The following is a 14,166-nucleotide window of genomic DNA, read 5'->3' as shown; positions in this document are numbered from 1 at the left end:
CCAGCCACACAGCACAGAGACACTAATCTGACTGTCTGCTTTTCACCACGACCGACAGGAAAGCAAGCTCAAGCTGCAGAATCTCTTAAACACAGTCAATCTAAATATCTAAACAAGAGCGTCAGGTAGAGGTAGCTACAGGATACCAGTAAGGCCCTTTGCACCAAACACAACCTTCTCATCCTCATTCGTCAAGAGAGAAAAGTCTATTATTACCATTCTGTTGCCAAGCAAACATCGCCATCAGTGTAACTGTCAGAGTGCACCGCGTTGATTAGCCTGTCATCTCCCATTCACACAGAAGAATCTGGTGGAGAGGTGAGGAGAGCTACTTGAGACAGGAGAGCAGAAGAGCTACGACCCCAAAACAAACACCTGAACATTGATTGATGCATTAATTAATATATCTTTCTGTTTTAAAGCTACTTTATACAGCTAATCTGAACCTTGAGGAGACAGCTATTTCAAGAGGTAGTTTGCTACATGCCCTCTGCCATAGAGAGGTAATATGAAGAAAGAGAAGCAAGTTCCCCTAAAGTACTGAATCATGGATGTGGATAATCCACAGTTATCCGGCCTGTATTTAATTTCTCCTCCCAGAACTGCAGCCTATGCAGCACAGTCGAGTCAGATTTGATTTATGACAAGATTATCTGGCTCAAGGAGGGAGAGAGGGGAGGGGTGGTGTTGGGGGGTAGGAGGGAAGGAGTGAGTGAAGGATGGGAAGGAGACAGGTGGGAGGGGGGGAGGGGACGTTTAAAAGTGCCACAGCTATTTTAAGTGGTGCGAAACTTTGTGAAAAATGCCAGATGCGATGTCTTCTCGCTGCATATTCAAGTGTGCTCTCAAGTTTCACAAGAAAGTTCTCCTAACATCTCGTCTGTTTGGCTTTGTCACATTTGCGTGGAGGGAAGGGAAGCAGCCTTCACTATTAACACACCAAAAAGTCCCTCATCTTCTCTTCTGCGCTCCAGCCGACTCTTTTATCTGTGCCATTTGAGCTTGTGAACTTCACAACATACAGTATTCATACCAAGGTATGTGCTCCATTGGGCTGCTATTGAAACAGAACAAAGGGGCATCAGAATTCTCAGATGTGTGTAAAATATATTGTTCCCGTCTCAAAGATTAATACAGAAGTGTGTGTGAGTGTTTGCGTATCGCTGCCCACATAACAACCCATCCAACTGTACTTTTGTGTTTGTGGCTGTATTACAGGCGGAGTACAGGCGGAGGATGGGGGCAGGGGCTGGAACCAAAGTGCTGCGTGTCGCCATGGAAACAGCGCCTGAGTGATAAGCTGCACGGCACTTGGAGTGTGAAAACGCTTCACAGCCATATTTCTGTTTATGGAAACGCTACAGAACCAGCTAGCAGCCACCGATCAAGCTGTGAACAGCTCTCCCACTGAACAGATCTCATTGTGCCATATCTCAAGCTGTCTCACACGCTCACACATTTAGCCGAGCAAGAATGAGACGAAGGAAAGAAATACCAGCAACTTGATAGAAAAACGTATGAGAAAGAAAGTTGTGGCTTTCCTTTCAGTCAGTCAGTGATGAGGCGTTTGAACAAGTTACAAGCTAAAAGCGCATAGAAAGGAGGCGTCATTATCCTGTTCGTGTAGGGTAAAACTTATAAACTGCGTATCATTATGTGGCTTAGTTATGTCCTTTGTGGTTGCTCATTGTAATATCTTTCAGAACAGTGACTTGATCTAGTCAAGTTATCCCATTAATCTCTATTCCACAAGAAAGAATCCTACAGCTCTTTTTTTCTTTCATTAAAGAGATTCTTCAGAGCCCAGAATTTCTTCAAAGTAAAAGCCTCTTTTCAGTGTAACAGATCAAATTAGAGCAAGGACTGTCATTAATGTAGAGAAAGTCATGTTGCCTGGAATAATAACATGTTAATGGGGAAACACTTCAGTTGGCTAAAGGACATTAGGCGTACTAAAGAGACAGAAAGGAAGCCATTACAGCGAGGCTAGAGTAGTTACATCCCTCTTCTGAATGAGGCACCAGCAGTGCATTGATGCGATAATGATTTTCACAGTCTGCTATTTACCTGCTGTTTACTTAGAAACCGCATTGTAAAATTGTTACCTAATATCTTACTTAATAACTACAGTTTAGTATCTTTGAGATTCAGTGGAAAAAAGCACCTTTAGTACCAGAATCACAAGGTGTGAGTTGGACACAACACATCAACACACCAATTAAATTATACATTTTTATTTTGTGTCAAATTAAAACTTTATATATATTTTTTACCAAAGTAACAGTACTAAACTTTGAGACACTTAGAATCAACACTGATTTGATATGTACAGACTTTGGCTAGCTTCACAGGTTGAATCATTCAAATACTGACAAAGTAGAAAAATATGTCCGCATTACTGAACAAGTCAAAGTTACTCAGTAATTTAACAATGAATAGCACTTGACATCATTCTTCATAGAAACAGCACTAACACCATTAGCTAAGACACCGGTCTTTCTGCTGCTATATGAAAGGCTACATCTTTACAATATAGAATATACACTCTCTTTCAAAAGTTTTAGAACACCTACTCATTCAAGAGTTTTTCTTTTTCTACATTGTAGAATAATAGTGGAGACATCAAAACAATGAAATAACACATATGGAATCATGTAGTAACCAAAAAAAGTGTTAAACAAATCAAAATATAGTTTATATTTGAGATTCTTGAAAGTAGACACCCTTTGCCTTGATGACAGCTTTGCACACTCTTGGCACTCTCAACCAGCTTCACCTGGAATGATTTTCCAACAGTCTTGAAGGAGTTCCCACATATGCTGAGCACTTGTTGGCTGCTTTTCCTTCACTCTGCGGTCCGACTCATCCCAAACCATCTCAATTTGGTTGAGTTCAGGGGATTGTGGAGGCCAGGTCAACTGATGCAGCTCTCCTTCTTGGTAAAATAGCCGTTACACAGCCTGGAGGTGAGTTGGGTTATTGTCCTGTTGAAAAACAAATGATAGTCCCACTAAGCTCAAACCAGACGGGATGGCGTATTGCTGCAGAATGTTGTGGTAGACATGCTGGTTAAGTGTGCCTTGAATTCCAAATACATATCACAGACAGTGTCACCAGCAAAGCACCCCACACCATTACACCTCCTCCTCCATGCTTTAAGGTGGGAACCACACATGCGGAGAGCATCCGTTTACCCAGACTTTGGGTAGTGTTCATCTCCGTTCACCTACTCTACGTCTCACAAACACACTGCGGTTGAAACCCCAAATCTCCAATTTGGACTCGAGACCAAAAGACACATTTCCACCGGTCTCATGTGCATTGCTCGTGTTTCTTGGCCCAAGCAAGTCTCTTCTTATTATTGGTGTCATTTAGTAGTGGTTTCTTTGCAGCAAAATCAACCATGAAGGCCTTTCACACAGTCTCCTCTGAACAGTTGATGTTAAGATGTGTCTGTTACTTGAACTCTGAAGCATTTATTTGGGCTGCAATTTCTGAGGCTGGTAACTGTAATGAACGTATCCTCTGCAGCAGGTAACTCTGGGTCTTCCTTACCTGTGGTGGTCCTCATGAGAGCCAGTTTCATCATAGCGCTTTACAGTTTTTGCGAATGCACTTTAAGAAACGTTCAAAGTTCTTGAAATGTTCCGTATTGTCTGACCTTCATGAAAGTAATAATGGAGTGTCATTTCTCTTTGCTTATTTGAGCTGGTCTTGCCATAATATGGACTTGGTCTTTTACCAAATAGGGCTACATTCTGTAAACCCACCCTACCTTGTCACAACACAACTGATTGGCTCAAATGCATTAAGAAGGAAAGAAATTCCACAAATTAACAGGTGTGCCTGTTAAAAGTTAATTGAAGTGCATTACAGGTTGCTGGTTGAGAGAACGCCATGAGTGGGCAAAGCTGTCATCAAGGCAAAGCGTGGCTCCTTTGAAGATTCTCAAATATATTTTGATTTGTTAACACTTTTTTCATTACTACATGATTCAATATGTGATATTTCATAGTTTTGATGTCTTCATAATAAAAATAATAATAAAAAATAATAAAAAATGGAATGAGTAGGTGCTCTAAAACTTTTGACCGGTAGTGTATAATTGCACTTTCCACCAGGATTCAATACATTTAAGTGACAAGGGAAAACCTACAGTAATTGCATGTATATCAATAAGCATTGATATGGTGAGAAATGCTTTAAAGCGGCAATCAGCAGTTGAAACAATAACAATGCGTTTTCCCCACCACTGTTTTGCTAAAAAGCTGAGGGATGGTGCTGGAGAAATGGAACCACTCTCAAATTCATAGACAGAGCTATGGATGCAAGGACTGACCATCCATGATACTAAAATGATAGCTTTAATCACGGTTTGTTCAAATGTACGTTTACAAGCATTGGAGTAAAACAAGCTTATATTTGGGGTTCTGATGGGGTACGACAGTTGAACTAAGCTCATGAGGCAATTATAAATTATATTCTTCAAGAATCAATGGGTGCATATCAAAAATGTTAAAGTAAAAAAAATGGATGTAGCAACGGGAGATTGGCCCTTTAAGACGTGGTAAACAAATTAACTGCATACTGTAAAGTGCGATGGGCAGTGTGAGTGTCTGGGCCTACAGAACAGACAGAGAGCGTTGTGAGTACTAAGAGATGACAGCTTTCAACCAATGACTGATTGGGCAACACTGGTAAGCCACAAATGATCACAATGAAGTGGAAGGGAAAAATAAATGATATGCTAATTAGCATAGTACGACTCAGAGAGATGGGTCAAGAGAAATATCCACGTTTTGGTTACTTCCCAAACTCATTTTCTGCCACATTATCACACCAAGAGGGTACAGTTATTTTCCCCTGGTATATTTTTTGTCTGAGCTATGCAACATAAAAGCATGAGATATATTTTACTACACAACAGTTACAGTAAGTTCAGGTTCCAGGTGAGTGGTCTATTTTGCACTTAAACCTCAAACAACTGAAAAGTCTAAAAAATAAAATTGTCAAAATCAACAATGAAATGAACAATAATAAGACAAGAAAGTAAACAGATACAATTCAAGGGATTCCAAATAAGTGAAAATGTTCACAACACAGATATCAGACCAAGACGTATACTTTCCTCTCGCTCACCAAACTGAATGAACTACAATTAACTCACTGGGGGGAGAGACTTAAACGAGCATAGACAGTAGCCCTCTGGGAACCAACCAACAGTCTGATATGAGTCGTCGCACAGAGTGATAATGTCATGAGTATGGGCCACTCGCTGGCCTCCGTTCTGTTTCTCTGATGTTCCCAGGAGACCACTGAGATGGTGCTAGAGCCCTGAGATGGGTGGAGCTTTCACTTTTGAACCAATCAAACCACATATTCTCCCATAGCTCCACCCATAATGCAATGCAGCACACACAGCCTTACTTCAGTCACTGACCATAGAGCCTAAAGCCGACCTACCAACAAAACTCCCTGGTTCATCTTCCAGACTAGTCCCTATCTCTCTCAGAAAAAGGAGGTGTCGGATGAGAAGGCCCCAACCAGCCTGAATTTGTCTCTCATCAGGACACAGAAGAGGCATTGGAGTAGGGCGCGGGCCGCGGGACACACGTACGCAGCAGGATCTCACGCCCTGCTGGTGGGGGGAAAATCTGGCACACTGGCACCTCCCAATGGCTTTCTGTCATCAGTGCCACCCCCACGTCCTGTGTCTTCCTCCAATGGAGCCAATAAAGCAGCCTGTGGGGGTGGGGCAAACAGAGGGGAGAAGTCAAGGTGGCTAACATTCAGGTCGACACAAAATGGAGAATGCAGAGCCCAATACACAGTAGACTTTCTGTAAAAAAAAAAGCCAAATAAAATGTGAAACTGGGCCACGATATATTTTTAGGCAGTCTAAGCATGACCTTAGTAACATACTACACTCCTCCAATGAGAGTATGACACCTGAGACTAAGGAAAACATACAACTCATTCTATTGCTCCATATTCTAAGTCATGGGGGAATGAAACAACCTTGACAGTGATCAGAGCTGGCGCAAGAGAAAGCGACTGTACTGGAAAACGACAGCGACAAATTAACAATCTATTTTTACTGAGCAGCAACAAATTACATAAATTTGCGAGCTGATTACAAATTAACAAATGCCTGCTCACATCTCCCAAAATCTTGTCTAAGGCGAGGAAAGGTAAGGAGACATTTAGTGGGCTGGAGCGATGCGGTGCTTGCTTCCAGATCAATGTTTGCATTTGTTTCGGTGGGGCACGGCATAACCCTGGAGGGATACAAACACAACAAAGCCACACTATGCTAATATCTAAAGCCAACTGGGATCAAACACAACAACCTACCAAAACACTTAAATATAAAACCAGCAGGCTAAAACTAGTATATACAGAGCACTGGCAAAGAAACCAGACCCCTTGACCTTTTCCACATTGTTATTTCCCCCCTCATCAATCTACACACAATACCCCATAATGACAAAGCAAAAACATTTTTATTTCAAATTTTGGCCAAATATAAAAATAAAAAAAATGAAATATGACATTTACATAAGTATTCAGTCCCTTTACTCAGTACTTTGTTGAAGCACCTTTGACAACGATTACAGCCTTGATTCTTGGGAATGACGATGCAAGCTTGGCACACCTGTATTTGGGGATTTTCTCTACTTCTTCTCTGCAGATCGTCTCAAGCTCTGTCAGGTTGGATGACAAGTGTCGCTGCACAGCTATTTTCAGGTCTCTCCAGAAATGTTCCATCGGGCTCAAGTACGGGCCACTCAAGGACATTCAGAGACTTGTCCCAAAGCCACTCCTGTGTAGTCTTGGCTGTGTGTTTAGGGTAGTTGTCCTGTTGGAAGCTAAACCTTCGCCCCAGTCTGAGGTCCTGAGCGCTCTGAAGCAAGTGTTCATCAAGAATCTCTATACTTTGCTCCGTTCATCTTTCTCATGTCTCCCAGTCCCTGCAGCTGAAAACCTTCCCCACAGCAAGATGATGTCACCACTATGCTTCACCGAGGGGATGGTGCCAGGTTTCCTCCAGACGTGACGCTTGGCATTCAGGCCAAAGAGTTCAATCTTGGTTTTATCAGACCGGAGAATCTTGTTTCTCATGGTCTGAGAGTCCTTTAGGTGGCTTTTGGCAAACTCCAAGTGGGCTGTCGAGCCTTTTACTGAAGAGTGGCTTCCCTCTGGCCACTCTACCATAAAGGCCTGATTGGTGGAGTGCTGCAGAGATAGTTGTCCTTCTGGAAGGTTCTTCCATCTCCACAGAGGAACTCTATAGCTCTGTCAGAGTTACTATCAGGTCCTTGGTCACCTTCCTGACCAAGGCCCTTCTCCCCCGATTGCTCAGTTTGGCCGAGCGGCCAGCTCTAGGAAGAGTCTTGGTGGTTCCAAACTTCTTCCATTTCAGAATGATGGAGGTCACTGTGTTCATGGGGACCTTCAATGCTGCAGAAATGTTTTGGTACCCTTCCCCAAACCTGGTCTCGGAGCTCTACTGACAATTCCTTCGACCTCATGGCTTGGTTTTTGCTCTGACATGCAATGTCAACTGTGGGACCTTATATAGACAGGTGTATGCCTTTCCAAATCATTTCCAATCAATTGAATTTACCACAGGTGGACTCCAATCAAGTTGATCAATGGAAACAGGATGCACCTGAGCTCATAGAAAATGGTCTGAATATTTATGTAAATAGGGTATTTCTGATTTATATTTTTTTTATACATTTTTTTTTTACTGTTTTCGCTTTGTCATTATGAGGTATTGTGTGTAGATTGAGGAGGTAAAACATGTATTTAATACATTTCAGAATAAGGCTGTAACGTAACAAAATGTGTAAATACTGAAAACTTTCTAAATGCACTGTACCTAACCTGACAGAACACAACAACCTACCAATACTTAAATAGAAAACCAGCAGGCTAAAACTAGTATATACCTAACCAGCAACCTGCCACTACTTTAGTGTACATACTAAACAGCAGGATACACCTAGCTTACTGTATATACAAACATAGTCGTGGCCAAATGTTTTGAGAATGACACAAATATTAATTTTCACAAAGTCTGCTGCCTCAGTTTGTATGATGGCAATTTGCATACACTCCAGAATGTTATAAAGAGTGATCAGATAAATTGCAATTAATTGCAAAGTCCCTCTTTGCCATGCAAATTAACTGTATCCCCCAAAAACATTTCCACTGCATTTCAGCCCTGCCACAAAAGGACCAGCTGACATCATGTCAGTGATTCTCTCGTTAACACGGGTGTGAGTGTTGATGAGGACAAGGCTGGAGATCACTCTGTCATGCTGATTGAGTTTGAATAACAGACTGGAAGCTTCAAAAGGAGGGTGGTGCTTGGAATCATTGTTCTTCCTCTGTCAACCATGGTTACCTGCAAGGAAACACGTGCCGTCATCATTGCTTTGCACAAAAAGAGCTTCACAGGCAAGGATATGGCTGCCAGTATGATTGCACCTAAATCAACCATTTATCGGATCATCAAGAACTTCAAGGAGAGCGGTTCAATTGTTGTGAAGAAGGCTTCAGGGCGCCCAAGAAAGTCCAGCAAGTGCCAGGACCGTCTCCTAAAGTTGATTCAGCTGCGGGATCGGGGCACCACCAGTACAGAGCTTGCTCATGAATGGCAGCACGCAGCTTGTGAGTGCATCTGCACGCACAGTGAGGCGAAGACTTTTGGAGGATGCCCTGGTGTCAAGAAGGGCAGCAAAAAAGCCACTTCTCTCCAGGAAAAACATCAGGGACAGACTGATATTTTGCAAAAGGTACAGGGATTGGACTGCTGAGGACTGGGGTAAAGTCATTTTCTCTGATGAATCCCCGTTCCGATTGTTTGGGGCATGAGGAAAAAAGCTTGTCCGGAGAAGACAAGGTGAGCGCTACCATCAGTCCTGTGTCATGCCAACAGTAAAGCATCCTGAGACCATTCATGTGTTGGGATGCTTCTCAGCCAAGGAAGTGGGCTCACTCACAATTTTGCCTATGAACACAACAATGAATAAAGAATGGTACCAACACATCCTGGGAGAGCAACTTCTCCCAACCATCCAGGAACAGTTTGGTAATGTACAATGCCTTTTCCAGCATGATGGAGCACCTTGACATAAGGCAAACGTGATAACTAAGTGGCTCGGGGAACAAAACATCGATATTTTGGGTCCATGGCCAGGAAACTCCCCAGACCTTAATCCCATTGAGACCTTGTGGTCTATCCTCAAGAGGCGGGTGGACAAACAAAAATCCACAAATTCTGACAAACTACAAGCATTGATTATGCAAGAATGGGCTGCCATCAGTCAGGATGTGGCCCAGAAGTTAATTGACAGCATGCCAGGGTGGATTGCAGAGGTCTTGAAAAAGAAGGGTCAACACTACAAATATTGACTCTTTGCATCAACTTTATGTAATTGTCAATAAAAGCCTTTGACACTTATGAAATGCATTTAATTATACTTCAGTATTCCATAGTAACATCTGACAAAAATATCTAAAAACACTGAAGCAGCAGACTTTGCGAAAATTTATATTTGTGTCATTCTCAAAACTTTTGGCCACAACTGTACTACTCCTTAGTATACAGCATGGGTCTTCAACGTTTTCTTGCCCAAGGACCCCCTCCCAGGCAAACCGGAGACCCAGGGACCCCCATCAAAAGTGACCAAAAACATTTGTTTTCTTACTATACATGTCTGGCTTCCTGTTAAGGCAAGGGCTGATTTCAAGGTTTTACTGCTAACCTACAAAGCATTACATGGGCTTGCTCCTACCTATCTTTCCGATTTGGTCCTGCCGTACATACCTACACGTACGCTACGGTCACAAGACGCAGGCCTCCTAATTGTCCCTAGAATTTCTAAGCAAACGGCTGGAGGTAGGGCTTTCTCCTATAGAGCTCCATTTTTATGGAATGGTCTGCCTACCAATGTGAGAGACGCAGACTCAGTCTCAACCTTTAAGTCTTTACTGAAGACTTATCTCTTCAGTAGGTCCTATGATTAAGTATAGTCTGGCCCAGGAGTGTGAAGGTGAACGGAAAGGCTGGAGCAACGAACCGCCCTTGCTGTCTCTGCCTTGCCGGTTCCCCTCTTTCCACTGGGATTCTCTACCTCTAACCCTTTTACAGGGGCTGAGTCACTGGCCTACTGGTGTTCTTCCATGCCGTCCATGGGAGGGGTGCGTCACTTGAGTGGGTTGAGTCACTGACGTGGTCTTCCTGTCTGGGTTGGCGCCCCCCCCCCTTGGGTTGTGCCATGGCGGAGATCGTTGTGGGCTATACTCGGCCTTGTCTTAGGACGGTAAGTTGGTGGTTGGAGACATCCATTTTACAATGTAAAAACAATTTAAACTGAGCCATGTTGGTTTAAAAAGCTGACTCTTCCAAATGTAAAATTGATTACTTGGGGGCTGTGCTTTGGCAAAGTGGGTGGGGTTATATCCTGCCTGTTTGGCCCTGTCCGGGGGTATCATCGGATGGGGCCACAGTGTCTTCTGATCCCTCCTGTCTCAGCCTCCAGTATTTATGCTGCAGTAGTTTATGTGTCGGGGGGCTAGGGTCAGTCTGTTACATCTGGAGTATTTCTCTTGTCTTATCCGGTGTCCTGTGTGTATTTAAATATGCTCTCTCTAATTCTCTCTCTCTCTTTCTGTCTTTCTCTCGGAGGACCTGAGCCCTAGGACCATGCCTCAGGACTACCTGGTATGATGACTCCTTGCTGTCCCCAGTCCACCTGGCCGTGCTGCTGCTCCAGTTTCAACTGTTCTGCCTGCGGCTATGGAACCCTGACCTGTTCACCGGACGTGCTTGTTGCACCCTCGACAACTACTATGATTATTATTATTTGACCATGCTGGTCATTTATGAACATTTTAACATCTTGACCATGTTCTGTTATAATATCCACCCTGCACAGCCAGAAGAGGACTGGCCACCCCTCATAGCCTGGTTCCTCTCTAGGTTTCTTCCTAGGTTTTTGGCCTTTCTAGGGAGTTTTTCCTAGGGAGTTTTTCCTAGCCACCGTGCTTCTTTCACATGCTTTGCTTGCTGTCTGGGGTTTTAGGCTGGGTTTCTGTACAGCACTTTGAGATATCAGCTGATGTACGAAGGGCTATATAAAAATAAATTTGATTTGATTTGTCCTATCATCAAACATTTTTTTATTTCACATTTATTTAACCAGGTAGGCCAGTTGAGAACAAGTTCTCATTTACAACAAAAACAACAAAACAAAGTTACACATAAACAAACGTACAGACAATAACACAATAGAAAAGCCTATATACAGTGTGTGCAAATGTAGAAGAGTACGGAGGTAAGGCAATAAATAGGCCATAGAGGCGAAATAATTACAATTTAGCATTAACACTGGAGTGATAGATGTGCAGATGATGTGCAAGTAGAGAACAATATGGGGATGAGATAGTTGGGTGTGCTATTTACAGATTGGCTGTGTACAGGTACAGTGATCGGTAAGCTGCTCTGACAGCTGATGCTTAAAGTTAGAGAGGGAGATAAGACTCCAGCTTCAGTGATTTTTGCAATTCGTTCCAGTCATTGGCAGCAGAGAACTGGAAGGAAAGGTGGCCAAAGGAAGTGTTGGCTTTGGGGATGACCAGTGAAATAAACCTGCTGAAGCGCGTGCTACGGGTGGGTGTTGCTATGGTGACCAGTGAGCTGAATGATAAAGGCAGGGACAAGTAATCAACATTTTCAAATTAATAGATTTGGCAAACAGTTTTTAATTTTGTTGACCTCCACACATTATAATTGAAAGAGGAAGTGTAAAAACTCTAACATAGCCTATTAGCTAGAACGGTAACTCCAAACACATTTTCGCTAAAAGCAGCAATTTAAACAAAGGTTAGTCATGTCTTGGCAAAAATGAATGTCCAAGTCAAGAAAGCTTACCAGCAGCCAGTGGCACTTGCCGCACTGGTAGCCTATTTACGGTAGCCTATTTACGGTAGCCTATTTACGCGTGCTTTTTCAAAGCCTATGTCAGATACTCCAGTGAGTGTAATTAGCGCCTATGAGTGTAATTTGATCAATATTGGGAGTAGAGAAATAACATTGACATCATTATAAATAAGATGTTCTCCTCTTTTCTACTGTAGGTACAGTGCCTTGAGAAAGTATTCATACCCCTTGACATTTTCCACATTTCGTTGTCAGCCAGCTTGACATGAGTGAAAGCAGCGGTAAGAGAGACAAAAAAAGTATAATAACATAATAGAGAGAACTAACAAACAGAACAATCACCAAATAAACAGAGGAAGACAAAACAAAATGACAAAGTCAGGCGATTAGGAAGAGGATTACGCTCTGCTTGAGAATACATGCCATTCTTCCCAGCGAATGCATCACATTCTATACATACAGTGGCAAGAAAAAGCATGTGAACCCTTTGGAATTACCTGGATTTCTGCATAAATTGGTCATAACATTTGATCTGATCTTCATCTACAGTAGAAGTCAGAAGTTTACATACACTTATGTTGGAGTCATTAAAACTTGTTTTTCAACCACTCCACAAATTTCTTGTTAACAAACTATAGTTTTGGCAAGTCACTTAGGACATCTACTTCGTGCATGACACAAGTCATTTTTCCAACAATTGTTTACAGACAGATTATTTCACTTATAATTCACTGTATCACAATTCCAGTGGGTCAGAAGTTTACATACACTAAGTTGACTGTGCCTTTAAACAGCTTGGAAAATTCCAGAAAATGTCATGGCTTTAGAAGCTTCTGATAGGCTAATTGACATAATTTTAGTCAATTGGAGGTGTACCTGTGGATGTATTTCAAGGTCTACTTTCAAACTCAGTGCCTCTTTGCTTGACATCATGGGAAAATCAAAATAAATCTGCCAAGCCTTCAGAAAAAATTATTGTAGACCTCTAGTCTGGTTCATCCTTGGGAGCAATTTCCAAACGCCTGAAGGTACCATGTTCATCTGTACAAACAATAGTACGCAAGTATAAACACCATGGGACCACGCAGCCGTCATACCGCTCAGGAAGGAGACGCGTTCTGTCTCCTAGAGATGTACTTTGGTGTGAAAAGTGCAAATCAATCCCAGAACAACAGCAAAGGACCTTGTGAAGATGCTGGAGGAAAAAGGTACAAAAGTATCTGTATCCACAGTAAAACGAGTCCTATGTCGACATAACCTGAAAGGCCGCTCAGCAAGGAAGAAGCCACTGCTCCAAAATCGCCATAAAAAAGCCAGACCACAGTTTGCAACTGCACATGGGGGATCGTACTTTTTGGAGAAATGTCCTCTGGTCTGATGAAACAAAAATAGAACTGTTTGGCCATAATGACAATCGTCATGTTTGGTGGAAAAAGGGGGAGGCTTGCAAGCCGAAGAACACCATCCCAACCGTGAAGCACGGGGTGGCAGCATCATGTTGTGGGGGTGTTTTGCTGCAGGAGGGACTGGTGCACTTCACAAAATAGATGGCATCACGAGGTAGGAACATTATGTGGATATGTTGAAGCAACATCTCAAGACATCAATTAGGGAGTTAAACTTGGTCGCAAATGGGTCTTCCAATGGACAACGACACCAAGCATACTTCCAAAGTTGTGGAAAAATGGCTTAAGGACAACAAAGTCAAGGTATTGGAGTGGCCATCACAAAGCGTGTGCGAGCAAGGAGGCCTACAAACCTGACTCAGTTACACCAGCTCTGTCAGGATGAATGGGCCAAAATTCAACTTATTGTGGGAAGCTTGTGGAAGGCTACCTGAAACGTTTGACCCAAGTTAAACAATTTAAAGGCAATGCTACCAAATACTAATTGAGTGTATGTAAACGTCTGACCCACTGGGAATGTGATGAAAGAAATAAAAGCTGAAATAAATCATTCTCTCTACTATTATTCTGACATTTCACATTCTTAAAATAAAGTGGTGATCCTAACTGAGCTAAGACAGGGAATTGTTACTAGGATTAAATGTCAGGAATTGTGAAAAACTGGGTTTAAATGTATTTGGCTAAGATGCATGTTAACTTCCGACTTCAACTGTAGGTCACAACAATAGACAAACACAGTCTGCTTAAGCTAATAACACACAAACAATTATACGTTTTCATGTCTTTATTGAACATACTGTGTAAACA

The 14,166-nt window shown here is 42.4% G+C and overlaps 1 protein-coding gene across 1 annotated transcript in view; it reads right to left on the bottom strand.

The window, feature by feature from the left end:
• Window positions 1-2,218: 2,218 nt before the first annotated feature.
• LOC106582383 (rab3 GTPase-activating protein catalytic subunit) overlaps window positions 2,219-14,166 on the bottom strand; it is a 139,785-nt gene continuing 127,837 nt past the window's right edge. Inside the window, 3 exon segments of the mRNA XM_082966901.1 lie at window positions 2,219-5,582; window positions 5,585-5,651; window positions 5,653-5,742. Of these exon segments, the coding sequence (XP_082823027.1) occupies window positions 5,509-5,582; window positions 5,585-5,651; window positions 5,653-5,742 (231 nt within the window). The 3' untranslated portion in view covers window positions 2,219-5,508.

This window comes from Salmo salar, chromosome 21 (genome assembly GCF_965601325.2).
Source record: "Salmo salar chromosome 21, fSalSal1, whole genome shotgun sequence".
NCBI classification, from domain to species: Eukaryota; Metazoa; Chordata; class Actinopteri; order Salmoniformes; family Salmonidae; genus Salmo; species Salmo salar.
This window is presented reverse-complemented; position numbering and strand designations above follow the sequence as displayed.